This window comes from Scleropages formosus, chromosome 16, assembly GCF_900964775.1.
Source record: "Scleropages formosus chromosome 16, fSclFor1.1, whole genome shotgun sequence".
NCBI classification, from domain to species: Eukaryota; Metazoa; Chordata; class Actinopteri; order Osteoglossiformes; family Osteoglossidae; genus Scleropages; species Scleropages formosus.
The window spans coordinates 10,997,768-11,025,540 of record NC_041821.1 but is presented as its reverse complement, the minus strand read 5'-3'; the positions used below and the strand labels follow the sequence as shown (position 1 = coordinate 11,025,540).

The 27,773-nt window shown below is 44.6% G+C and overlaps 1 protein-coding gene across 2 annotated transcripts; it reads right to left on the bottom strand.

Moving 5' to 3' along the window:
- Positions 1-584: 584 nt before the first annotated feature.
- LOC108925696 (synaptopodin-2-like) lies at positions 585-24,955 on the bottom strand. 2 transcript variants are annotated; one of them, XM_029258955.1, is made up of 5 exons: positions 24,745-24,955; positions 13,579-13,730; positions 11,023-11,558; positions 6,803-8,886; positions 585-1,148 (listed from the first exon to the last, which is right to left on the bottom strand). In XM_029258955.1, the coding sequence occupies exons 1-5, from the start codon at positions 24,859-24,861 to the stop codon at positions 807-809; spliced, it is 3,231 nt and encodes a 1,076-aa protein (XP_029114788.1). In that variant the 5' UTR covers positions 24,862-24,955; the 3' UTR covers positions 585-806. The 2 variants fall into 2 exon arrangements, with proteins under 2 accessions (XP_029114788.1, XP_029114789.1); XM_029258956.1 differs by lacking the exon at positions 24,745-24,955 and adding an exon at positions 11,648-11,730 and having other exon boundaries at positions 13,579-13,626.
- Between the last annotated feature and the right edge of the window lie 2,818 nt (positions 24,956-27,773).

The following is a 27,773-nucleotide window of genomic DNA, read 5'->3' as shown; positions in this document are numbered from 1 at the left end:
CTCAGCCTCTTTCACTCTCATCTGTACTGAGACACATTAATCTCAGTGTAAGAAATAATAGTAATGTTACCTACATAATTTCAGTACGTAAAGGTTTTGAAACTAACGCACAATTTGACATTCAGCTCTCATTAAATGAAAAATGAAAAATGTAAATTCATAAGAAATCTAACTGAAGACGCATCTTTATTCCAGTGTTTCTTGCAGTCGTGAATGGATTTTTCTTTTTTTTTTTTTTGTTCTGTTTCTTTTTAAGGAGGCATTTAAAATTGCGGATGGAAAAGTGTCACCCCATAACGTTGTTTTTAAAACATGCAACCACCCCAAAATGGCAGATTCATTTACCCTGATTAAATGTGCATTTATAAACCATTAGATAAACAGGAAGTGGAACTGTGCAGAACCTGGATCACACTAAAATAAAGTGGCTTAAACTGTATAAGATTCAAAGCACAAAATGACGGTGGCATGCCTCTGACAACATCCATGTGATGTGGGACTGTAAAATGACAGGTTTGGGCCTTTCCTTGGACCTGCCCTGTTCTAGATGTCTGAAAGACATACATATTTTATCATTTTGCCTGAATCTGCCTCTGTTATCCTTCTCAGAACCCCCATTACTGACATCTTTATTTCCTTGGAAAGGAATCTGAGATGCTAAGATTTCCTATAGGTGAGAAATAGGAATGCCAGCAATGCAAAACATCCATATTTATTTGGATCTCCCATCTGACTCTATTTGAGGGTTCTGGATTAGAATGCATGTTCCTGTAAGTACAAGCTGGGTGACGTCCGTTGGAGCTCAATTACCGTCTCCAGGATGCGTTGCATACAGATGTGTAGTTTGGCTGGCTGATGGGCGCCTGCACGTCGGCGCCAGCCCCACCGTACCTGGGGCTGTTCTCCGGCACGGACCTCTGGGACTGGTACTTTCTGAAGGGGGGGCCATGCTGAGTGCCTGCAGATTCCGGCTGGAACCCCCAAGGACTGGAGGGCTTCCCGCTCTTCTCCATCCAGGAGCTCTGTCGTTGCATCGGGTCGTAAGACGGTTGGAAGACGGGGGTGGTCAGCGGGGATTCGAACCCCAGTGTCGAGGACATGGATGGCAGGCGTCGGGGTAGGCTCAGAGAGTGACTCCTGTTGACCCCCTGAAGAAAACATTTGGGAAATTATATAAAGTACATATCACACGTGCAGCACTAATAGTGTGGGCTATTTCTCTCCAAACTAGTCAACTGTGCCTCCAATTTGTAGTTAAACCCTCCTGACTTGTGAATTCTTCCATTCTTCTTCATGAGAACTGCACGTTCAGTGTGTTGCACACTCTTTAAGACTTTGCATTGGGATGACATATGTATATGTGCACATGTATGTATGAAATTGCTCGAATGATCGAAAGAATTCATTGCAGGAGAAGTACAGTCAGTCATAATTTTTTCCTTTTTTACACAAATACGAAGTGCATAAAGGTTTTGACGTTGCACATTTTCCCTGTGAGCTGCACCAGAACTCCAAGTCCACTTCAGAGCACCATGAACATTTTTACATGAATGTCCATGAAGGAGGTTTAAGAGTGTGACATGAGCAAACAGCAGGAACACACTTCATGTCACAACCTACAATGCAGTGCAAACTCTCAGGCCTATTAGTAAAGTGTAGCAGTTATGGTTGCTACCTTTGGACGCAAAAGTTGCATGTTTGAATCCCACCTCCGGAAGTGGTACCCTTGAGTAAGGCGCTTACCCTAAAAGATTGCTCCAGTGAAATTACCCAGTTGGGTAAATTAGTGTGTGTTGCTTTGGAGAGCATCTGCTAAATGAATAATTGTAGACTCACACACACATTTTCAGAACCGCTTGTCCCGTACGGGGTCACGGGGAACCAGAGCCTACCCGGCAACACAGGGCATAAGGCCGGAGGGGGAGGGGACACACCCAGGACGGGACACCAGTCCGCCGCAAGGCACCCCAAGCGGGACTCGAACCCCAGACCCACCGGAGAGCAGGACTGTGGTCCAACCCACTGCGCCACCGCGCCACCGCGCCACCACACCCGCCTAATGTAGACTCAGTCCTTTCCTTTATTTTCTAAACTGTTTCACTATACAACACCTGTACACTAAACTGTTCCTTTTGGAAGCTGATCAGCTTGGCCTTGCTGGATTATTGGCTTCAATTTTAAATTATTCAAAACAGATAATAAACACTGAGCCTTCATTCCTTTCTTTTACATCAGAACTCAGCTGGAAAGCGGAGGGAATGTTACGGTTGTGTACTCTGCACCAAATGAGAGTGTATCAGGGCAGCTTGGTGGTCTTCCAACGCGGCAACATTTGCTACCACCACCTGGTAAACTGGTGTAAGGACTTAAGAAAGCACAAAGAAAGAAAACAATCAACGTCCCGCTGCTTTCTTTCAAACTGAGCTTTATAGCTGAGTTTGAGTTTGCGGTTGAACAGCTGACAGCTTCCATTATTTGCGTCTGTTTTAGTGGTTACTTGTAACTATAAACCAATGAGATGCAGATTTTGTGTCAAACTTCCCCCTGAAAAACAAATCTGCTTAGAACTCCTGAATTTAGTCACCGTTGCCTGTTTCTGCTGAGATTGATACAATAGTCCTGTAGAGGAAAAATCTTAATCCAAAGTATAGGAGGTATTACACAAGAACATAAAAATCAGTTAAATAAATGATATCCATAATAAAATGTACTTAATATAATATATTTACATACACAACACTCTCATGGCTGCATTGGTGTATAATTCTATTAATTTGAATTACTTTTTCAGTGTGTTCTTATATGTTCATATAGGTTACAGATATCACTTAATGAGATGTAATACCTTTTAATATAGTTTCAATGTATATATATTCCTAGAGCTCAACACCAGCTCAGATTAACCTGTCACAGAGAAATCAGTATTTTATAAACTAGAATTTGCACTGATGGGTCCTTCATGCACCTAGAGATGCTAAAATCCGAAAACCTAAATATATCCTCTGGCTGTTGCGTCTTGTGAGCCCTGGCTAATATTAAAGTCATAGCTTTCAAACTGCATGTTTTTAAAAAAGATCCAAATTGAGTGATGCAATAGCGGAATATATCGGGGTCAGTGATAATGCTCCAAACATAACGCTACAACTGCTCCGGGCTCTTTTTACAGAACTCCACAAATACACCTTGTCATCACTGACTCTCCAAGTCAACAGAAGTCAGAATATGTGGTTTCAGAATTTATTTTCGTTTTGAGACGCCACACTTTGGCTGCTGGTTGCCCTATCGGGTTGCTAAGCAGAATCAGTCTTTAATCAAGGATTGCATGGTTTCAGGATAAGTAGCAAGATATTATTAGGAACCGGTTAGCTTCCTATTGCTGTATTTAGGAAGATGATTAAATTCCCCAGGGTAAAATCTACGGGCCTAAATTTAGAAAAGAAGCCTTCAGAGTTTTTTTGTTCACTACTGCATCAGTGTGTGCTTTTTAGGAAGTTAAGTACAAAAGTAACAGTGTAATTTTCTGATTGCTTTAAGTACGCTGGTAATGTAATTAATAAAAGTTAATCAAAATAAAATTAACCAAAACGAAAAAAAATTTAATAAAATTAAAATAATGAATGAACTCGTAATAAGATATACATTTTAATAGACTGTTTTGCCTTGTTGTTGTATGTTCTGAGTTTTGGATTCTTTTGTCTGTTTGTACCAATATAATATTTTCAGGCTATATGATATTTGCATATAGAAATGGCACAAATGTGGTATTTACTGACATAATTATTTTACTGTCAAAGTCAAACTTTGGCAATGCTACAGTGGAATAACTAAATTAAAAGAAGAAAGGCTCATAGGTGATAAACACATGCAAGGAGAGGGAATAATGTGATTCAGAGGAAATGCAAGAGAACACAGAGAAGAGAAAGACAAGAAAAGAGATAAAGGAGAACTTTAATAGCAGAGATGTAGAATACAGAAACTGTAACAGGTTGAAAAGCAGAAAGGAAACAGTATGACAGCATTAAACTGTTCTACAGAGCCATCACACAGGTAGGAAAAACACAACTAATATAGTACTAGCGGAGTGCATTATGAGTGACATAGAACTACTAATGATGCTCACTTAGCAGTTCTGTGATATTTGTGAATTCTGCTGCATTTTCTCCCACTGGGCTCATGATTCAATCAGATTTGAAAATATAATGGAATGAACAAACAGGAAAAAAAAAAAAAAAAATTGCTCGGGTCCTGAAAGATACCTTATATTCAATATTTAGTCCTTCCTTGACAGGCTGGTAAGAACACAAATGTCACAAATGGGAAGCCACTATGATACATCGACAGCAAGAGGAATTTTCTTCTCCTCTAACAAGATTGTCATTTTGGGGTAACCTGTTTACTTTTGCCAAGCAAATCCGTCTCCAGACAATGCCATCTTCCGTGCAAATAAATCTTTCTGCGAGGTAAAAACGTGCCTTGAGTGACACCACATTGCTTGAATGAGTTTTTGGAAAACATTTGTCGAATAATGATATGAAAGGTTTCATATCTAGAACAGTATAAGTGTGAAATTGTTTTTATGAGTTCTAGCTTTCTGTTATTATATAAAATTGCAGGTATGATTTAATAAGTCCAGCATCAATGGAGTGAATACTTCAACTGTATTTGTCAATTTTTGCTCAATATGTTCAGTTTTGAAAAATCATTTTTAAGGTTTTCTATAATAATATGCAACTGTGTTGGTTTTTAAAATACCACTCACTACCATTAAAATCCTCCTCATGACAAATATCAAAATATCACCAAACTAACATCATTTTGAGGGAATAAGCATTGAAAATGTGTCGATAATGTGTTCAGTTTATTATTATTTAACTGACACCTTTGTTCAAGGGGATTTACAATGTCAAAGTTGTATATTTAGCTACTTACATCTGCACAGCTGAGTACTTTACTGGAGCAATCCAAGGTAAATACCCTTCTAAGGGATACTACAGCAGGAGCGGGGATTTGAACTGGGATCCTTTGATTATAGGTGATGTCTCTAAATGTTACGCAACATGCTGCCTTAAAGTCCATTACATTTATTTCTGAATTTAGTAAAGCAACAGCATGTAATTTACTTAATTTTCTTAATGTGCTTAATTCTGTACTTAAATTGTTTAATTTCCTTATTATCACAAGTGTGGAAATCACTGTTTAGGAAAATACTATGTGTGCAATTTTCACAAAGCGGCGCATGATTGTCCAGATTATATAACTACAGGGGAATTCCTTTAATGTTATCCCCAACTACTGACACTTGTCTAAGTCTTTCTTACTCATAGGCACAAGACATCACATCTAATAGCAGGCCAAAATCATCTCTAGTCACAACCCTTTATGTAACCCTACATGATACACAACCATGGGTGTTGGAACATTAGCAGTTAGCAGTTGGCAATTATTTGCTTACTTACTAAATTAAAATGCAATTACCCAGAAAAAAGCTAAATTCACATAAAGTATGACCCTACTTTTTTCTGCTCAGTCATGTTCACTGTTGCACCTTTAGTAAAACCCCCTATTAAAATCCTCTCGTTCCTTTAGTCTTTCAAGCTAATGTATTTAAACTTTCATAAGTCTATAATGACATTTCTCAAACAATCTCAACAACACATACTTTATACTCTATACATTCACAGTGGGGTCAGTAGTAACGATTTACTAATGATATGCAAATCAGAGTTTTACGGGTGGTCTAAATCTGTTTATTCTACCATGTACAAATGCTCGCTTGTGCTCTTCCATGCTTTGCGTCAAAGTGTTTTATCACTGTATTGAATACAAACAGCTCTACTTGCCGATCTCTTTCTAAGAGCCCATTGCATTCATTAGTTTATTTTATAAACAAAGTTAAGACTGAAAGTATTTCCAGCGTTAGGTGAGCTGAAAAGCAAGACCTTTGCTCAAAAGGCAAAGCCAATGCTACCATGGTTTTAACCATTTCTACCCAGAACTGATCGCTGATTTCTTAACTTAAAGCTACAGCCTATTAATATCCTAATATCCAAAGGATCCAAAGGCAGATATTTCAGAATTTACAGCATTTACAAAAACCAAAGTTTCTTTTGAAATACAGATAAGAAATATATAAGGATGGTATTATATTATCATAACTTAACTTGAGTATTCGGCCATTAACGATCTTTAATAACTGGGCTTGCTTTTAATTATTCTTCCAAAGACTAATTATAGAACAGAAGTAAGCCTGCAGTCCTAATTTTTTCTATTTACACATTCATTAATTAAACAGAGAGTATTTCAGTAACTATAGATCCTCATCAGGTCTGTGTACTTCAGCCCATTGGGATCACAATGTTGCTTATTCACTAAATTTGCATGTGCAACCAAATGATGCTGGCTTCTCTCTATATTCTGAGTATCTCTGCTCAGCCATGCACCTACTGCAGTGATGAGCGTCTGACCGTATTTCATTTTAAACACTAAACATCTGTGTAAGTGATTGTTCCACAAGTCACTACAGCCCCAAGACAACTGGCTTCCATGTCTTGGATCCTGCACTTGGCTTTCTTGCAGAGTACTTGGGCCGCGGTGCAGCCAGCCTGGCGCTTATGGGGACCCCTTCTGGCTTCGAGACTCTCGGGAAGCCAGGGACCACATAGCTCTCAGTAGCTGTGTGTGGGGATACGGCTGGATTGGGCTGGTGAGCTGGGCCATCATGCAGAGCAGGTGAGGGAGGAAGCTTCGAGGGTGCCTGGGGCTGCTGCGGTGACTGGCGTGCGAAAGCATACGAAACACTCACCGGCCCAACAGGCTTCATTAGTTGACTGGCAGGAGCAGGGGCAGAGGTAGGAGAAGGAGCAGTAGTAGCCTTCGCTTCCACAGTCGGATTATAGGTGAATAGGGACACATTCAGCTGGTAGGGCTGATGCTTCATAACATCCAGGGAGTTAAGATGTTTAGTGGCTTGCTTCGCTTTCGGCTTGCTATTAGCCTTAGTTTGAACGCTAGAAGCTGGGTGCTGCTTTATTGCTCCAGGGGGGTAAGAGGGGGTCAGAAGCGGGTTGTATGATGAAGGAGGAGGAGCTCGGACATTGGGAGAATACTTCCAAGTGCTTGGCAGTGACGGGGTGGGTGACTGGGACCTGGCTTTGTTAGCCTGCACAGTCTCCGAGTCCACCACAAACTTCTCCATGCGAGACTGCCTCCTGGCAAAGAGTTCTGCACCTCTGCCCCGCATGGTGGGCATGTCGGAGGCCGGGCTCACGGCTCGTGCAGAGGAAACGCTGCCCATCAGGTGTGCCTTTGATGCTGCTGTCTGAGAGAGGTGAGAAGCCATGGAATTAGCTGAGATGTAAGGCGGGTTCCATGATTTTGCAGGCTGACGGGGAGTCAGCATACTCGCTGGGGCATGTGGCTGGGCCCAAGGACCCACAGGAGCTTGAGCCTGTGCTTCTTGCAGAGATGATCCCCAGGCACGGCTGGGCAGCTGTGGCTCTGCTTTTGTTTGGGCAGGAGCCCAAGCACTCACAGATTGCTGTCGTGGTGGGTGAAGTTCAGGTGGAGCCCATGTGCTCAGCGTGGCATGTTGCTGGGGTGGACGAGGCTGCATAGGACTGGCAACAGGTGGAGCGGCAGCTGGTGAAGGAATTTCACTTTGTGCCTGGGTAGTATTTTCGGTCAACCAGGGTGGAGAAGCAAGGTTGATGCTTGGCTTTGGCGCAACTGGCGGAGGAGTCTTGTGCTTCACTGTTGGTGTTTGCAAGAAATTGCACGCCTCAGCTCCAAGACTAAGATAGTCTTCTTCTGCTCCCGATTCAAAACCAGCTTTCTTGTCGCTCTTTGGAGCATTCAGAAGCTGTGATGTTTGGGATGCTTTGAGGAGCTCATTTGAAGCGAATGCCATTTTTGCTGTACTCCTTTTTTTCGTGTCCTGTAACATGACAGTCTTGATGGCTGGTACGGCGATGCGCTCATCTCGTGAGACCATTTGTTCCTGGTCAGTGGGTGACAGGACTTGTGGACGTGTGATCACAGGAACTGGAGGCGGGACAACTCGAAATGTGTTATCTGAATAGCCCGGTTGATCGGATTCCAGGGCAGTGATACTCCTCGAAGGTGAAAACGGGGCCGGCACCCTGTTTGGAACTCCTGAGAAGGGCTGTGCCATCCTGTTGGCTACAAGGGACCGCTGCATCTCACTGGGCTGCTGGTGAGCCACGCCATTCACCGTGGGAGAGTACTGCTGAATTGGAGTCTGCTGCTCCTGGTACTGCTGGTGTTTGATTCCCCAGCTGAGCTCACCAGATTGACTATCACCATAGAGCTTGTTTGGATGCTCTTCCACTTGGTAGGATGGCACGGGCTCTGGGCTTCCTGCCCCTGCTGGCCCCTCCACCGGAATCCCTTTGCTCCTCATCTCCTCATGTGCAGCTGCAATCTCATCAACTCTCTGCCTGCGCCGGGCAAACATCAGGGCCCCTTTGCCCTTCGTCGCAGGTAGGTGTTCCATCTCTTCCAGACTGTCGGGCTTCTTTTCTACCACGAGCTGTTGGCTGGCCAAGTCAGAAATCTCAGCGCTGCAGGAGCCCTGGGCATCAGCAACAGAGTCGCTGTTAAGCTGTGGTTTGTCAGTTGCCACAAAGGTAATTCTGACTGTGCGGTCGTTTTGCTCTTCTTCCTCCTCTTCGTCAGACCAAGGTTCTTCTTCCCCGGTCCCGTAGCTTACCAGTGTGTACTGCCTGGCTCTCTGGCGGTGCTTCTCGAACATCAACACCCCCTTGTTGTTGGGGTTGGGTGCGGCAGTGAGTAGCAGAGCAATGCGCCTACATTTAGATTTCGCTTCCTTCAACTGCTTCTCTGACTGGCTCTCACTGCGCCTGAACCCTGCAGTTGGAGGAGATGAAGGGTGGGGACACATTTTTTTTTTTAACACAGCAGCTTATAAATAAATATTCATGCTGTAGATAATTATTAGAAGGAATTTAAATCCTTGCAAGCACATTGTTCAAATGGTATGGGAAAAAAAAAAAAAACACATATTGTCAGTTTTTTAAAGCCACATCATTTTTATAAATAAAATTTTTTCAAACTCTACATAAAAGTACCACTTGTTTTCACAATATCATTGTGTGGACCTAGAAAATACGATAGTAAATACATACTAATAAAGTAAATATGTAATAATATATCATATTAACTACTAAATATGGAAAAAATGAAAACATTCAGTATGGATATTAATTCTTCAACATCGTTTATTTTTTAGCTATAACTAGGCAGAGTAGGCTGCGGGGTTTCAAAAATAACTCTGATGTTCAATATTTTTGTTAGTGCCTTTTGGATAAAATGGTAAAAAAAACCTGGAAGGATGATGGAAAAAAAAATGTACGAGTTGATAAAATGCTGAAAATATAATAACTAATGCAAATAACTTCTAAAGTCTAGCATTAAAATTATTTTTGATGTTTAACATATCATAATATCCATTCTCTGTTTGTTTAGGCATGGTCTACATCCCCCAACTGTGTCATGTAGAAAGAACAGTGGTAGGCAATTTATACAGTCGTTTGAAACATTGCACTAAACCATACTATATATGGGTAATTTCCCCACACTTTAATACTTTGGTATTTAAGCAAATTCTTACACTTTTGATGCAAACCAAAATGATTTTATCATGCAGGTACTTACAGGGGTTTCGCTGCGATCACAAACCGCTTTCATCATATGACCTCATTCTGAAGGTATGTCATTATTTTATGCTCGAAATCAGAAGTTTTTCAGTCGGTTTTTATTACTAACATGCAGATGTTTGCTGAAATTCCTAAGTATAGTGCGTATCAAAGCCCGGAAAAAACAGCAAATTACTTTCAATGGTATCATTAGTCTCAATTACAAAATCTGCATGTATCGGAACTAGTACATATGCAACCGGACACACCTGAAAAGTAACCTGCAGTGATTTTTTTTTTTTTATATTAGTTAATGCTGAAAGACAGTCCACATGTGTTAAGATGTAATTATCCATCTTTCAAGCACTGATAATATCTAGAAATGATTTAAAAAGTGGAAGCGATGGGTGGTTGTATGACCAATTAAAAATAGCCCAGGACTTCGACGATGGCGAGCATTGCACCTACGCAAGCCCTTATCTGTGAGCCCACTGCTATTTCACTCCCCCGCTCCTTGGCACACGGAAAGCCATGCTCTGCAGTAAAATCATTTTTGAAGCACCCAGTCACGGCGTGCGGCAATGAAACACTTTCCGATGTTCCTTTTTTTTTCCCCTTCACCGACTAACCTCTGGCTCTGGATAGCGGCAGAAGTGAGCAGGTCACTTTTCGCCGCAGTCAAGACCTGCGATTCTAAAGGCTCGAGTAGCAGGCCAGCGAGAGCACATGCTGGTGTCCGTCAAGCGCGCTTTTGCAGGCGTCATCACCAGAGCGCCCCGATTAGGTTCTCGCCCGCTGCCTCAGTTGAAAGGAACGGGAGTGGCCGCCAAGCATGTTCGCTTCAAATAAAATTGCTCTCACACATGGGCAATGCAGTTATGGAGCAGACAGACCTATAAAGATCCATGTTTGTCCATGTTTATCATCCTTCAGCTCATTCAAAACATCCTAGGATACAGGTAAAACATGTAAAACTGAAGAATCTCTGGTGACAACGTAAAAGGAAATAAACATTCGGGCATTCTTTTACTCCCCTCCGGTCACGTTAGAGCGAAAAATTAGACGTCACTATTCCGAGTGCGTGTCTGAAGGCAACTGACTATGGAATGCACGCAAACACTGATGAACGGTCAAATGTGGTTTTCTTAGCCAGTGACCGTAATAGCAGCACAGTTAAAAAAAAAAAAAAAAAAAAAATTACATATATACGAGCAGCATATATCTATATACGTATATACACACACACACACACACACACACTTAAATCAAAAAAAGAGAGTAACTGAAGCACGGAAAACAAGGGCAGCTCTCCGAAGGGTGAGGTCGCCGGGCGCGAGAAGCTACTCACTGGCGTGCCTTGCCCGGTGCTTCCTGGGGCCGAGGTCCCTCTCCGACTCCGAGTCCCACTGCTCTGCCGACGCGTCACCTTCTGCCGAGATTCCAAAGGAGACCGAAGCAGGAGGTGCCTCCGCGTTCCCTCCTTCCTTTGGAGGGCTGACCCTCCCCCTGGCCTCTGTCCTGCTGATAGACAACTCTCCACCCCCCCAGGGGCGCTGCAGGGTCACCTCCACCTGGCCCAGGGAGCAGGAGGAGCCCGCAAGGCGGCCCCCCTGGCCCACACGTTCCTGCCTGGTGCTGTAGATGTACAGGGAGCGGGTGGAGGAGGTGGCGCTGCGGAGGACGCCCGGCCCAGAGCCCCTCGTATCCAGGTCGGGGCCGAACTCCCTCCGGCAGTCCGAGGTGCCGAGCTGCACCGGGCCGGCAGGAGACGGCGCGCCCTTGCCGAAGCGCTTGAGACTTCGGATCTCCCGGGAGAGCTCGACCCCCGGGGCCCAGCTCTCTTTCTCTTTCCCCCAGTAGCGTGGCTCATCCTGGGTGCGCAACCTGCAACGGCGCACAGTGACATGGGAAGCGGTCCACACAGTCCTATGGCAGTTACAGCGAGTTTACATGCTGCGCAGTAAACAAAGTACCTGAAATGCCACAAAACTTTTCTGAACACACACGGACAGCACCTCTCCAAAACCATGTCGAGACCTCGGCAGAAGTTCGGAAGCTGAAGGAGGGACACGCGGACAGACAGAGAGAGGGAAAGAGGAAGAAGAAGAGAAGGAGACAGGATGAGAGCAGAGGAGAAGAGAGAAAGGCAGAAATGAACATCAGTCCCGGAGAAGCATGGAGGCCAAGCCGAGCTGGACAACCCAGCCCGGACTCAATAATTTACTACATATGGACATATTTCGGAAAAAAAAAAAATCCACGGGGAAGACCGCCCTTAATCAAGTGCCTCTCTGCCGTGCAGGAAGACAACAGGCCCGTTGGCGGACACGTAGGAAATATCTCGGAAGGCATTCAAAAGCGCCGGAGGAGCCATCTGCTAACTGAAAAATGTAAACCTGACACTTAAATATACGCCGTGGGCGGGGAGCAGAAATGGAAATATTTATTCTCCCTGACTCTGTTTGTTTTTGGGCCGTCACCACAAGCGTTCGGGGAAACGGAACGTCTCCCCTAAAGCGGAGCTCAGGTAGAGCAGAGACGGGCCACCTAACGCTGCGCTCCGAATCCGTTCCGTTTTTCTCGGCTGCATTCGTGCCGACAGGCGCAGGATGTACGTCGAGCATTAAAATGTATTCATTCAGCTGATGCTTTTCTGCAGAGAAAGTTAATTGTTTTGGGCTACTTGCAGTTATTTGCCCATTTATACAGCTGTACATTTATGCGGGTTATTTTTAGTGGAGAATTTCAGGGCAAGTTCCTTGCTCACGGGTACTATAGTGGAAACGGGGGTTCGAACCCAGCTATTTTAAAAGTTACGGCTCTAACCGCTATGCAACGATACGCTGCTCAGCCACAACATTAAAACCCCTGCACTACAGCAAAATAGGTATTTGCGATAAAATTGGATATAATATGTTACGCAGATATGTTGATATATTTTTTCATATCTCTATAAGTCTTGTAATAATATTCTATTCATTTGTGGTTGATATTTCGTAAGAAGCAGCATCCAGATTTCGCCACTTTTGATCCTACTTTTTTTAGAAATGATTTAAAAAGTCCTTGACTTTTTTATAAGGGACATGTTTCGCTCAGTCTTCCGTGTGAGCAAATTCCAAGTTGGCAGAGAGCTTACCGTCTCCGGACTGGGAAACTAAATGTGGGGATGTTTGCAGATCCCGAAGGTCCAGCATCACATTTACAGAACCTCACAGCCAGGTTTCATAAAGCGAATGCCTTCCTGACGGCACTCAAGTTGGACACCATGAGACATGGTGGGCAAAGAACACCTGGAGGGAAATTGAACAGATTCCCTCGGTGCCCAGGTTACCGGATCGTGGGCTTTCTGCTGGTCCTATGGTATTAGGCATGTGCTATAATATGCGTGACCGCACTATAACTCGCATGACTTCCTGGCACAAAGAGATCAGAGGCAGTCATTTTTCAAAAGAGTGCTTCCATTTATTTTTTATTTATTGATTTTTTTCTACTTATACAGCTGGGTAATTCTTACAGCACCAATTCAGAGTAATCCCCTTGGTCAAGGATACTACAGAAGCAGGTGGGATTCAAACCTGGGCTCCTTAAGTGCAAGGTGACAGCTCTAACCATGGTATAATATGAACACGGTTCCATATATACTGTAAGTTTAGAAGAATTCTGATTTTACGCTTCAAATGAATAAGTAAAATAAGCAGCCTTTAACAATGTGGTCTTGCGAAGAACAGTGGTAAGTAAACACGGGCGCAGGGCGATGCTGAGAGCACGCCAACAAGGAGCACGTTGTTTATTTAACCGAATTAAAAGCAGAAGCAACTGCCTTATATAGGAAAGCCCTCGAAAGGCCTCGCAGAGCCTCTCCTGGCTCGGGGGTCTCACGCCGTGACCGATATGCAGCCGTTACCTCCTGACCAGCAGCTCCAGGCTGTCGGCGGGACCTTCGAGGCGGGCGGCGATGTCCTGGGGGGCGAGGTCGGAGGCGGGCTCCCCATTCAATGACGCCACCTCGTCCCCCTCCAGGAGGCCGGCCTGGGCGGCCCTGCCGCCGCTGTCCACCTGGCAGAAGAGAGAGACAAGAGAGGGAAGGCTCAGCTCCACATTCAGGTCGGCGACCCACGGATGTGGGAGCGCCGGGCCGTGCTGCACACACTCTACATGGACTGGTATGCATGCGCTGTTCAGGGGAAACACAGGTCCGGTCCAAGAAGGCAAGCAAAACATTGCAGTGGATGCTTTCCATATTATGAGTTATTCTTCGCCCCCCCTCTCCGCCACCGGGCTCCCATTTATCACGCAGAATGAAACCTCAGCCTTTATGCTTCCATTTAAGTACTGAGACTGAGGATGGGTTTGAGTCCAGGTTCAAATGAAGGTGGAACAGCTTGGCTTCACATGGAAAGTACTTTAAAAAAAATATATGTATATATTTTATAGACATGGTGTAGTATCTGGGAGATGTACGTGGGAGAAAAGAGTCTGCTATGTGAATAAATGCAAACGTAAATATATGTGTGTGTCACAGATGCTGCAGAGGTTTGATTCAAGTTGAAATTAATCTTAAATGCAGGCAGCTGTCCTGGGTTTCTAAAAAATCAGCTCTCACTATAAATGAATGACTTGCGCTGGGAAGCACATCAAAGCTTCTAACAGGCACCGTTCGCACTTTTTTTTGGTCGGATATGGTCACATCTTCACGCATCTCGCGACTAAATTTGATCCACTTATTTTGTTTCTTTTAAATGTGATCCGGAAACAGTAATTACAATGTGAAGTTTATGTTTGAGTTCCTGCAGAAAATCTAAATTATACTGGCATGATGAACATGAAATTTTCACAGCGACACTAACGCATCTTTATCACTGGTCCAGTCCCCAGAGCAGTGTCACCAAGTGACCTACAGTAAGCACCAGCACACAGAAGGTCATACATGTATTCTTTTAGCTGACGCTTTCCTCCAGAGCAACTTAGAGTGGGCACTATGTAGTGTCCAACTGATCCTACCCAGCACCCAGTGCAGGTTCACGGTGGTCTGGAGCCTATTCCAGAAGCATCATGTGTGAGGAAGGGTGCACCCTGGACAAGCAATCACACACACACACTAAGCGTAATTTAGAGTGAAACACATGTCTCTGGAGTGTGGGAGGAAACCAGAGCATGCAGAGCAAGCCCACATGAACACAGTGAGAACATGCAAACTCCAAAAACGACTGAGCAGGATTTTAACCCAAGTCCCAACTCACTGGCCAGGAAGGGTGAGGTATCAGCACTCTTGTCACTTGGGCTCCACAGAAATAAATCACATTATTTTACATTTGTTTATTTAGCGGACACTTTTCTCCAAAGTAACTTCCAATGAACTCTATCTAGTGTTACCAGCCCACACATCTTATTCACTGCAGTGACTTACACTGCTAGATACATTACTTACACTGGGTCATTCATCCATACACCAGTGGAACACACTCTCTCTGTCCCTCACACACTATGGGGAACCTGAACAGCATGTCTTTGGACTGTGGGAGGAAACCAGAGCACCCAGCAGAAACCTACACAGACACAGGGAGAACATGCAAACTCCACACAGACTGACCGGGGATCAAACCCACATCCTCTTGCACCACCCAGGTGCTGTGAGACAGCAGTGCTACGTGCTGTGTCACCATGCTACCTAGTGTTTTAGACATTTTGACCCATAACATGTACATAATTATTATAATTATGTACATGTTATTGGTCAAAATATATAAATGTCCATGTGGTGCTCAGTGGTGATATACATCTCCTCCCTTCATCAAAACAATACTCAAACAGGGCCAGCAGGTGGTCTAGTGGTCTAGTGGTTAACATTGCCCTATTATGCTCACAGGGCCCAGGTTCAAATCCCATCTTGTCCCGGGGAACTCGTTGTAAGATGTAAGACTTCAGAAAGAAGTATCAGCTAAATATTTATACACTTTAAATAAATACGCATACACACACACTGGCTGAAACCACTTGTCCCAAGTGGGGTCGTGGCGAGCTGGAGCCTGGAGGGGGGAGGGGACACACCCCGGACGGGACACCAGTCTACAGCAAGGCACCTCGAGCAGGACTCGAACCTCAGATGCGCCACATAGCAAAACCCACCCAAGCCCACTGCACCACCACACCCCCGCCCTAAACATACATATTCATATATTATTTATATTATGAATAAATATATATTTAGTTATATATACACAGTATACAGATATACACAGAATAAAACAAATAAAATCAATATGTCATACAAGAAACCCAATACATAAGCGACTTGCACCAACACATGCAATGGTGTCAGTGTATGAAACGTATGCGCATATAAGGGTTCTAGAGCAGCAAATGACCACATAATATTCGCACCTTTCTTTTGATGGTGCCCATTGTTCGGCACACGAGGGCACATTCGATAAGCAGCGCTCTGCCGTACACGGTTCGCTAGAGGTCACCAGCACAGGCGCGGGGTGGCACCCCAGTGCAGTAAACAGCTGGCTCGCTGGGGGCAATATTAAGTGGGTTAATAAGAATTTGCGAAAACGTTCTTTCCCATCCGAGCGGAGCAGGCCGGGTCAGGCCAGGGAACGTCAATAAACCGGCAAAGTCAATGAAGGTCTGGACTCTGGCGAATGATTGGTTGGTGCACATAGAAGTAGAAAGAATTCCAGTTCGAAAGCGCATGTACCGTGAGGGGGGTGGTAAGACGGTAGCGGGGATGAAAATACACCGACACTGAAAGTATGTGCAGATTTACAGCATTGGCCACACTCTGCATACTGACAGCTGTCGTTGTGCATTTAGACCGTATCGGTCTGCGCACATCGGGCATGTAGCACACAGCGGATGTGCGCAGGGTCGCAGGGAGGAATTAGGTTTGCGTTGAGTTACACTCACGCTGCCGTGCCAGCAGTTACAAAAAACCATAACATCACTTTTAATTCATACTTGAGCCAGCATTGCCCAAGGTGTGATTTACCGGAATTAATCACACTGACAAAGGACAGTTTGAATAATACTTTACTAATAGCCCCTGCTTAATTGCCCAGAGGGTACTATAATTTTGCAATTATTTTATGACTATTACGTTTTATATAATTCAATATATTGATGTACATCCTCCTTAATGATTGATGTTGCTGCTGAGGAAGCGAGCTCACGTTTACTAGCGGACAGAGGGCTTAATCACGGCCTGATAGCTCCAGCTGCCAACACACACACACACACACACACACACACACACACACACAGAGTCTGGAACTGCTTGTCCCACCAGGGTCATGGTGAGCCAAGGTCTAAGCCAGCAACACAGGGCACAAGGCTGGAGGAGGAGGGGACACACCCAGGACGGGACACCAGTCCATCACAAGGCACCCCAAGGGGGACTTGAACCCCAGACCCACCGGACAGCAGGACTCAGTCAAACCCGCTGGGCCACCGTGCCCCCTCCATGCTCCCCCTATGACAATGCAAAGAAATCCTAACATTTTAGCATTAGATATGTCAGTAAAAGGGGGTGCGGTGGCGCAGTGGGTTGGACCACAGTCCTTCTCTCCGGTGGGTCTGGGGTTCGAGTCCCGCTTGGGGTGCCTTGAGACGAACTGGCGTCCCGTCCCGGGTGTGTCCCCTCCCCCTCCGGCCTTACGCCCTGTGTTGCCGGGTTGGGCTCCGGTTCCCCGTGACCCCGTATGGGATAAGCGGTTCTGAAAATGTGTGTGTGTGTGTGTGTCAGTAAATCTGTAGTCTGCTTTGAAGATGAAATGAGTTCTTACGCACCTTCAGTCACATACTAAAGGCCCTTTAAGCACGTTACACAGGCCTAGACACTGTAGGAAATAGTGCAGGTAACAACTATAGGAAAAGTGCCTTGAAAGGACCGTATCAATCTTCAGGAGACTGAAATTTCACAAGAGCAATGGCTTGATGATAACAGCATAAAGCAGAAACTTGAAAGGCCAATATAAATATTAATTTTTTTAAAATAGCAACTATACTCTTTACACGTTGGAAGAAGCTGCTTGTCCCAAAAAGCCAAACCTGGCAACACAGGGCATAAGGCTGGATGGGGAGGGAACACACCCAGGGCGGGACGCCAGTCCATCACAAGGCACCCCAAGCGGGATTCAAACCCTAGACAGGCAGGAGGAGTGCAAGACCTGGCCAAACCCACTGCGCCACCACACTCCCCACTAGATTCTTTAGGTTTCATATATTTTAGAACGGTTTAAAACGGCAGATATATCAGAACTAACAAGCAAATAAAAAAAGTAATGTATGGTTGCAAGCTGTGCTTGAAACTGACATGCATTTTACTTTTATATTTTGTATTTCTATTACTTTTTCTTCCCTGCCAGTACAGTTAGAGGGAACGGCCACTAGGTGGGGGTATAAGGCCACGACGTGCGTCTGCTTTACAGACAGCTGCGCAACGCCGAAATAATACTGTACACATAGAGCTGGAACAAATATGTTTTTTTTTTTTTTATTAAGGACGACATGAATGATTTTATCATTGCAGTTTCTGGGAGAATGACATCATGCTTTTTTTTTTATTAGCTACACCTCTGCTTATTTTTGTTTTTACTGCTTAAAACGGAAAGATTTCAATGCTAAATTTATTCACAAAGAGGCGGTAAATCGAGATTCGAGCGCAGAGTTTTTACAAATTGTTTCACAGAAGATACTCAGCTGCCTAAAAGTTATTTTATGGCAGACACGCTTCCTGTCCTGTGTGTGTGTGTGTGTGTGTGTGTGTGTGTTGGGGGCAGAGGAACGGCAGGGGAATAGCGGACACAGTGCGCCCCCTACTGGTGTGTTCCCGCTCCAACATTTCGGCCAGTAGTTTTATTATACAGTAATTACGCCCTTATTTACACCCATCCTTGGTACAGAAAAAAGATGTTTCATACCAAAACGTATTACAAAAATATTCAAGACAACACCAACATAGTTTGTAATATTTGTGACACAAAAAAATTTCTAGCTTCTCGACTGATGAGAAAGTTGCTGAGAATAGTGTCTGTGTGACTCTGCAAAGAACACGGACATCGTGCTGTTAGAGGCTCTTAATAAGTTAACATCCATATTCATAATGAATTGATTATTCTGCTAAGTAACAAGGTAACAAACATTCTATACTGGTAAAAATGTTAAAGATAATTTTCCCATTTATGCAGCGGAGTAATTTGTACTCGAAATTTAGGGTGAGGAAAGGGAAGTAGAGCGGAGGTGGCATTGAAACCCAGGCATCAAGAGCAAAGCAGCAGCTCTGACAACAACACTTCTTTTCACCATGGAAACATACAATGCTAGATAAACAACACTGCAGTGATTTATCCTTTTACACAGCAGCATGTTCTCAGCGGAGTCATACAGGGTAAACACCTTGATGGGGTAAACCACTGCAGGGACAAGACTGAAGCCCAGCACCTTCTGATCAAAAAGACAGCGCTAACCACTACGCCCCCTAGAGCCCACAACACTGTTGGCCTCCAGACTCTCATGGCCTTTTGCAGTGCAAACTACAGTATGTCTCTCACCCCACGCAAACAACAGAACTGCAGCTAAGTCTTGTTTATTGACATGAATGGTCTTGTTTTGTCTATCAAGGAATGTTTATTTTTATCCCAGTGGCTGACTAGGATTGACAGTAAAAACAGAGTAATGAGTCCATACAGAGAGAACAGTACTGCATTACAACACTGGCGCAGTTATACGGTACCAGATATACCTAGAACTCAATGACAGACACTATTCTATAAAGAAAACAAAAAAACTTGTCGCAGAAAGGTACGCTGCATGCGTTGAAAGATTGCACATTTTGTTTATTGCGTGCCGTGTGAGAGAAAAGCCCGGCGCTCCTTTAAAAGTGAAATGAGTCACTGCATCACAATCTCAGGGATCCGGCCAGGAGTCCCAGAACTCCCCGAAAAACATCTTCCTTTTAAGGAAAACTGTCTCTTGCGCAAAAAAAAAAACTCCCTATTTCGTTAATGTTCTTTGAACTTTTCAGAGAAAGGGATTTTTTAGACACAGGTGATTTACTAGCAATTCCACACTGGCTTCTCAGATTTAAGGAGAGGCAGGTACCCCCTGCAAACACCACTTCTCTGCCAGCCTCGCGTAGTAACTTTCGGAGTTATTTCTCTCCAAGCAGCTTCATTCTTATTTGCATTTTTGTTGTTGAGCACCATCCGGTGACCGTGACTGGCTGCCACAGCTGCTCTAAGCTGTTCCTTGGTAAAGTCATCTTACACGGGCACCTTGTACCTCATCAGGTATGCAGCAATATAGGCAAATCGTGATCAGTAGTTGGGGGGGAAAAGAAAAAAAAAAAAAACTCTTCCCATGAAAGCATCGCAGAGGCCTACGAGGAACGCCGCAACGATCGTGTTGTAATAAGACAGAACGCCGAAAAAACAGATTTTTAGACTTTCAGCGTAAAAAGAACTGCGCTGCTCATGCAAAGAGATAAGTACACTCCGGGTATCCTGGGAAATAGCCCAGAATGTATTGAGGAAAAAAGAAAAAAAGGAAAAAAAAAAAAAAAAAGAAACACTTCAGCATGTTGAAGTTAATTAGCTGCAATAAATGACCCAAAAATAATGTACTGTTACATTTTCGCAAGACGGCGAGAAGAGTTGCAGAAGCATCCCGTTCCCATGAAAACAATCCGCATTCTTGAGAGGCTGCCAAGTCAACTGACGATTTCAGAGATTTAACCTTGAGAAAATGCGCTCTTTCCAGCCCTTCGCGCTGCAGAAGGTTAATACATTGGAATACTGTAGTAATTGTGGGACGTAAACGGCGGGAACGCGCAAGGGCCGCAGGCGGCCGACGGACCCGTTTGCCCTAGATGGTGCTGTCGGGTTGCGCTCGGAAGCATCGCTTGGAGGACGTAGAGCCGCCACGCGTCCTCCTCGCTTCGGCAGCGACACGCCAACTGCACTGCAAGCATCGAGTGCGGAGTTGAACAACAGCGTTGGGCGACGTTTATTCGTTCAGCTCGCACTTCTCTCCGAAGCAACTTGGACAAGTCTTTTTGCTGGAGGAATTTACAGTGAGTACCGTATTCAAGGTGTTACAGCAGTACCTGAACCTGCAGCCTGGAGACCCAACCACTGCTGCTCTGTCCACTAGGCTATCAGCCCCCCCAGGGGAAAAAAAAAACACTTACATTGTTTTACTGAGCCTTTGGATATAGCCATAAGAGTTCAAGATTTCTTTTGTCTTTCCATACATCACGTTTCATTTAGAAGACACTTTTCTCCAAAGTGATGGGTAGACTATTAATAAACAGTATTTAGTGGACACCTTTGTCCAAGGTGACTGTCTATAGCTATTGACCATTTACACAGTATAGGAATGTGAGACTCACACACACACACACACACACACACACAGAAGAACAATTTAGTCACTGATTCATGTCTTCAGACTGTGTAAGGAAACCCATGCAAACTCCAGCTGCACCAGGTTCTAACCCTAACCCAGGCGCTGCAAGGCACCAGTGCTACCTGCTGTGCAACCAAGCCACCTTTCATTCATTCATTCATTCATTCATTCAGTTTACCATGGTTTTTCTGTCTCAGGCATGTGATTTGAACACGAGGTCTCATTTTGAAAAGTCTCATCACTTTGTCTATGGCATGATTTATAGCAGTACCACTTGGACTAAGAGTGTTGGGGGGGGCTTCCATCCAATCTCCAGCCATCCCTCTGGGAAGGTACCTTCCACCTCCCCGCTTGTCTAAACACAAAGAAACCTAGAAAGACCCCTAGTTCAGATGCTGCGTGGCACAGTCTGGGACCGAAGGCCACGGCCTTCCCGGAAACATTAATGCAGAAACTTCAGATAGGAACAATCGCTTCGAACAACACAGACTGAACTTAAAAAAAAATCCTTGAACGTCTTAAAATGCTACATCACACTATAGTTTGGGGTTACAGCAGTTTAGTTACTCAGATTCCTTGTATAGTTATTAAAAATACATACAGATATGCAAAATTAAACTTTTGTTTGTTGGTTGTATTACATGGTGAATGTTGATTTCAGCTGCAGACAAAGCTTGTTTATATCCACATTGTTTAGCGATTATTTGTCTGCTGATACCCACACAGCAGGGAGCAAGGGTAAAGTCACGGGATTACTATCATTTACTGGAAAATGTTAATCCATCTGCAAGAACCTTTCTCCACCCTTGTTCTCAAGTAAAAATACGGTACCCTCACCGTTGTGGATGGACTGACCCCGGTACACATACCGTGATTTCTGCCTGCTTCCAGCAGCAATCCAGTCCCTCACACACTGTTAATTCTCTTCATTAACATGCGTTATTAATATTCTTTATCTTGCTGAGGCTATTACTATTTGTGATTATTATTTAGGCAATTAAATGCAATATATAATACATAGAGTGCTTTTAACAGTACACAAGGGTAGCGATCATGTGAGGATGAAGTATTGCGCAACATCAAGGTGCACAGCCATTAGAAATTAGAAAAGGGTCCTTTTTGTATAATGGTTCATTAAACAGAAGATGATGCATGAATTATGACAGGAGATGACTGCAATGCTCTATGGCGTCCAACTCATCACTCGGTTAACGGCTAACTGAAGAAATTTGTGATAGGAGGATTATCGGAGCACGTCACTGCGACGCCTCGTTGGGCGCAATTGTAGGTGCAGTGTGAGCCCTAACTTATGCAAATTATAACATGCAAATGTTGGTGAGATTACTAATCATAGGCAAATATTACAAAGAGCTTGTGGCACACAGACACAGTAGCACAATGGTTACAAAATAGTTTGTGGGACAGAAAGTTAAAGTCAAAGGAGTAATGATACGGGCCTGGCTATTGGAGCCTTCAAGGAATTTTAGGAATTTGATTGTTTTCGTGGAAAACAGTCAGGAATTAATGAGCAGGGACTGATACGTTGATGAAAGGGGCAGATGAGAAAGTCGGTGTTGTGGTTGTAGGTTTAAAGGCTGTAAAATGCAGTTTGCAAGTACAACTGCTTCATGACAATAAAAAAAAAAAAATCTGCATTAAGAACCGTGGCAATAAGTAGAGTCATGGCTGAACAATGATTTTTCTGCTCGCTGTACCAGGCTGGGCTCCTGCTGTGCTACCTCTGAAAAGGGTATTTAAATTCTTCATTTGAGCATTATTATTATTGTAAATGATCATTTGAGCACTATTATTATTGTAAATGATCTCTCCCTTCATTATCAGTAACGATTTGCCCACAGCTGAGTCCCGGTGGTCTAACCCGGAAGCAGAGTGTGTGATGCAGGGCACACCCTGGACAAGACACCAGCCACACACACACACACACACACACACACACACACACACACACACACATACACACACACACACACACACACACACACACACACACACACACACACAGAGGGCAACTTAGAGTGACCAATACACTTGAAACATGGCTTTAGACTGTGGTGGGAGGAAACCAGAACACCCAAAGAAAACCCATGTGAACACAGAGAGAATTTGCAAAATCCAAACAGACTAAGCCACATTCAAACTCACATCCAAACCCCCTGCCAAGGAGCTGTGAGGCACCATCACTACCAGTTACACCACTGTGCCACCCTACTGTAAACATGTAAAAGTAAAATAAATAAATTGTATATTACATCTACAAACAGATTATTTTTTCCAGACAAAAAGAGACTCAAGATCAAAAGTAGACCAGAGAAAACAAAGGTGCCAGAGCAGCAAACCAAGGCTTCCTTCAGCAGTAAGGACATGAAAAAGTCCTGAATGCTGAATGAAGCATTTGATTCTCATCTGCAAAGCAGATGTGTTATAGAGAGGTTGAATATATTGATAGTTACAAACACACACAGAGGCTGAAGCTGCTTGTCCCAAGCGGGGTCACGGCAAGCCGGAGCCTAACCCGGCAACACAGGGCGCAAGCTGGAGGGGGAGGGGACACACCCGGGATGGGACGCCAGTCCATGGCAAGGCACCTCAAGCGAGACTCGAACCCCAGACCTGCCAGAAAGCGGAACCCGGCCAAGCCCGCTATGCCACCGCGCCCCCCTCTAGTTCTAAATACACACACACACACATTTTCAGAACCGCTTGTCCCATACGGGGTCACGGGGAACCGGAGCCTACCCGGCAACACAGGGCATAAGGCCGGAGGGGGAGGGGACACACCCAGGACGGGACGCCAGTCCGTCGCAAGGCACCCCAAGCGGGACTCAAACCCCAGACCCACCGGAGAGCAGGACTGTGGTCCAACCCACTGCACCACCGCACCCTCTCAAATAGAACAACTAGAGCAAAATGTGCTAAAATCATAACAGGACTAACTGAAAAGTGGGGGTCATTATGACATAACCAGACTTAAGAGCATAAAATACAAATATTTTTCAAAGCACTGGGTGCAATAGGCTACCTGGCTGCAGTCTGAAAAACTATTTCTTGAGGTGAAATGATTAGTTTTGCTTGAGAAATTCTTGTAATGCAGAAGGAATGCAAGTGCACTGATTCATTTCTCGCCCACAGGGAGGAAAACCCCAGAAAAAAAACTGATGTACATCACACTCGATCAGCTGAAGCCAATTACTGTACAACTCGATCCTTTCACTTGTACTCTTTTTACCTACAGTTACCTACAACCTACTGTGAAATACTGTACAAGGGAAACTACATTATTTTCCGTGCAAAATCATTTGCGGACAAATATTTGTCAATAATCAACCGTAATCGTTAGTGAGGACTGCCCCCCCCCCCCGAGAACAGGAATATGGATATTAAGAAAAAAAGCTGTTAATCAAAAAATTCCTTATTATATTTTATTATTTATATCTGAGCGATTCTCTTAATTTCCTACACTTAAACTTAAACAAACTACTAAAAAGTGAAGTGTATATATGTATTACAAACGTATACAGATATTTGTTGTATGTGTTTTTTAAATATTCATTCTGTTTATATATATATATATTTACATATATTATTATATATATATACATAGGTGACAGACCCGCAGTATGTGGATAACAATTGACAATCATACCTGAGACACAACGAGTGGTCCGTGATGCTCCTTCCCATCTTGCAGCTGGAACCCCCACGGTGCTCCTCCACGCATCGTCACGCGGACGGAGTCGCCGGCTCGCGCGCTGGCGCACATCTCGGGAGGCTGCCGCTGCTCGGAGCTGCGCCCCCACCGTCGCCTCGCTGGAGCGCGCGGATGGACGGCCGCGCGACTCGCTGTGCCGCCCTGAGCTCGCGCTGCCGCGCGTTATAGGCGCACGAGCGGCGAAGTCCAGCCCGCCCGGAAACGTCACTTGCGGACCTGCCCCAGTGCGGTGGCCGCAGCGCTGCCCTCCTCGTCCTACGCTGTTTCTAATCTACGCTGTTTGTACTCGGCTTCCGCAACACTCAGTCAGCGCTCAGAGCTACAGCTGCGGGTCAGCAGGGGGCGTCGCGACTAGAGCCGCAGCTTTACAACAAAGAAAGAAAGAAGCAACGATTCTCTACAAATGACTAAGTCGCTTTTGCAGAGGTGTCCGATGCATGAATGAATGAATGAATGAATGAATGAATGAATGACCACTAGTGTCAGTATTAAGATGCGTGCCACTCTTGCATGTACTGTACATGTGAAAAGCTACATCATGATCATGCACTACTGGATCATCATGTGGAGAACTTTACAACCCGCAACAGCGTCGCAGCAGCCGCTCTATTTCACGCGTGTACTCTACTGTACGCTATGCGCGTGTCCGCGTGCGGTCACGCGCCGGCTCCATTATAATCATGTCTTAATGAAAGTCTTTGGCAGGAGACACAACTGAGGTATGACCGCTGTTTGAAAATCGCACTCTTATGGAGAAAACGTGAATAACAGTCAATAAAATAAAGAAAGAATTTAGGCTGTGCCCATACATAATATTATATCTGACTCAATTTTAAGGAACACAACAACTACGAAAGACAGTTAGGCAACTAATGACTATTAAAATCAATAATAATAATAATACACACACACACACATTTTCTGAATCGCTTGTCCCATACGGGGTCGCGGGGAGCCGGAGCCTAACCCGGCAACACAGGGCGTAGGGCCGGAGGGAGAGGGGATACACCCAGGGCCGGACGCCAGTCCATCGCAAGGCACCCCAAGCGGGACTCGAACCCCAGACCCACTGGAGAGCAGAACCCGGTCCAACCCACTGCGCCCCCCAATAATAATATAATAATAATACATTTACATTTATGTTACACATAGGCCCTGGTACAGTCCGGGATGGGATACTTTATGGTTTGTTGTCATCCAGTTCCACTTTGCTTAATTCTATCAGATGAACATTTTGTAATACTATATTTATAATTGACGGAACTGCATGGCGGCGCAGCAGATAGTACTAGTGCTTCAGAACTTCAGGGTGCAGCTCTAGGATTGAACTCTTCTCCATGGAATTCGCGTTGTTCCTATGTTGTCATGGGTTTCCCCTGGATGCTCTGGTTTCCTCACACAGTGAACGATATGTGTTTCGTGTGATTCTAAGTTTTCCGTAGTGTATCTGTGAGTGAATGAGTGTGTGAGACTGTCCTGTTATGGACTGGTGTTCCATCAAGGGTGTATCCTGCCTTCCTTCATGCTTTGTGGGATAGGCTCTGGACCACTGTGAGCAGGATGTGGATTACTAGAATAGATGAGTGGCTGGAGCCATGGAAGAATGTACAGGTCTGGAGAGTCTTATCTCTCCTTTCTCCCTGCCATCCACCGTGAAACTTGCGATCCGTTCTGCCCCTGGCTATCTGCTCTTGTGCCTCCTCCCTCCCCACACACTACAAAAGACCTCTCAATGTGTCTCTGCTGTCATCCTGTGGAATGAGCTTCTTCTTAACACCACAGATCTTCTCCCAGTCTGCTGAGCAACAGCCCATCATGAAGACCCACTTTGTGACATCTGGCCACTGCTATCCTTTGCTTTCACCCCTATTGGCCTGAATCAGTCTGCCATCATTATTACAAAAACATATACAGTATACTGTGGCGCGCAGCGCCGTGGGTTTGGATGGGGCGAAGAAGGACGCAGAGGCAGTGTTCATTTCCAACGTTTTATTCGAACTCCGACGTGCAGGGAAATAATGCTCTCGGTCCGAAGACCCCGTTTCCTCCAGGACCTGCACATCCAGCCAGCCTTCCCAGCCTGCTTAGCGCGCCCAGGCTTTCTTCTCTTTCTCTCTCCTTGGCCGATGCAAACACCCCCTTATATTCCCTGTACATTGCCGAATGCTGACCAATTACAAGAAACACATTTCAATGTAAAAACGTGCTTTTTTATAACTTTTGATTTACAGTTAAAATGTACCCTTCAGGGGTTTAGCATATAAGGGCCACGTGTCTGTGAAAGACCGTGCAGCAGGAGCTATCTGTACTGAACATCAGCTAAGACTACAATTATGCGCTGGGCTACCCTGTAATCCAGCCATCTATCAATTTTCAATGACCCTTGTTACTGTCAGGGTTGCAGTGATTCAGAGCCTATCCCCAAAACACTGGGGGTGCAAAACTGGGGTGCGGGTGGGGTTATACCCTGGACAGAACACCAGTCCATCTCAGGGTACCAACACTCACTGACTCTCTCACAGTCACACACCTATTCACACGCCAAGGGCAATTTACTGTCACCAAACTGCATGTCTTCAGACTGTGGGAGGAAACCAGAGCACCTGGAGGAAAGTGAGGAAATAATAATAATAATAATAATAATAATAATAAGAAGAAGAAGAAGAATCTCTAAATAAAGTAATAATAATGATCTCGTAAAGCATCTGCTAAAATGAATAAATGTAAATGTGATCATTCTTATTATTGTTATTATTAATATTGTTATTACTGTTATTTTTATTATTCAGTAATTTATAATAATTAATTTATGTAACCTTAAAGAAATATGTTCATACGTTTGTTCTATAACCGAACAACTTCCCTGTTTGTACGTATCTAGCCCATTTGGGTTGTCAGCCAAGTGCTGACGTGTTCAGCGTCCCAACTTTTCTACGCATGCGCGACGGCACCGGGGACGCGCA

What these genes read in the sequence shown, in the direction of transcription:
- LOC108925696 (XM_029258955.1), bottom strand. Translation starts at nt 24,861, where the DNA reads ATGTGCGCCAGCGCGCGAGCCGGCGACTCCGTCCGCGTGACGATGCGT. An exon ending in CTGGAGCTGCTGGTCAGGAG is followed by an intron (nt 11,559 to 13,578) that starts GTAACGGCTGCA and finishes GCGCCGTTGCAG; the next exon opens with GTTGCGCACCCAGGATGAGC. An exon ending in GCACCGGGCAAGGCACGCCA is followed by an intron (nt 8,887 to 11,022) that starts GTGAGTAGCTTC and finishes CTCCAACTGCAG; the next exon opens with GGTTCAGGCGCAGTGAGAGC.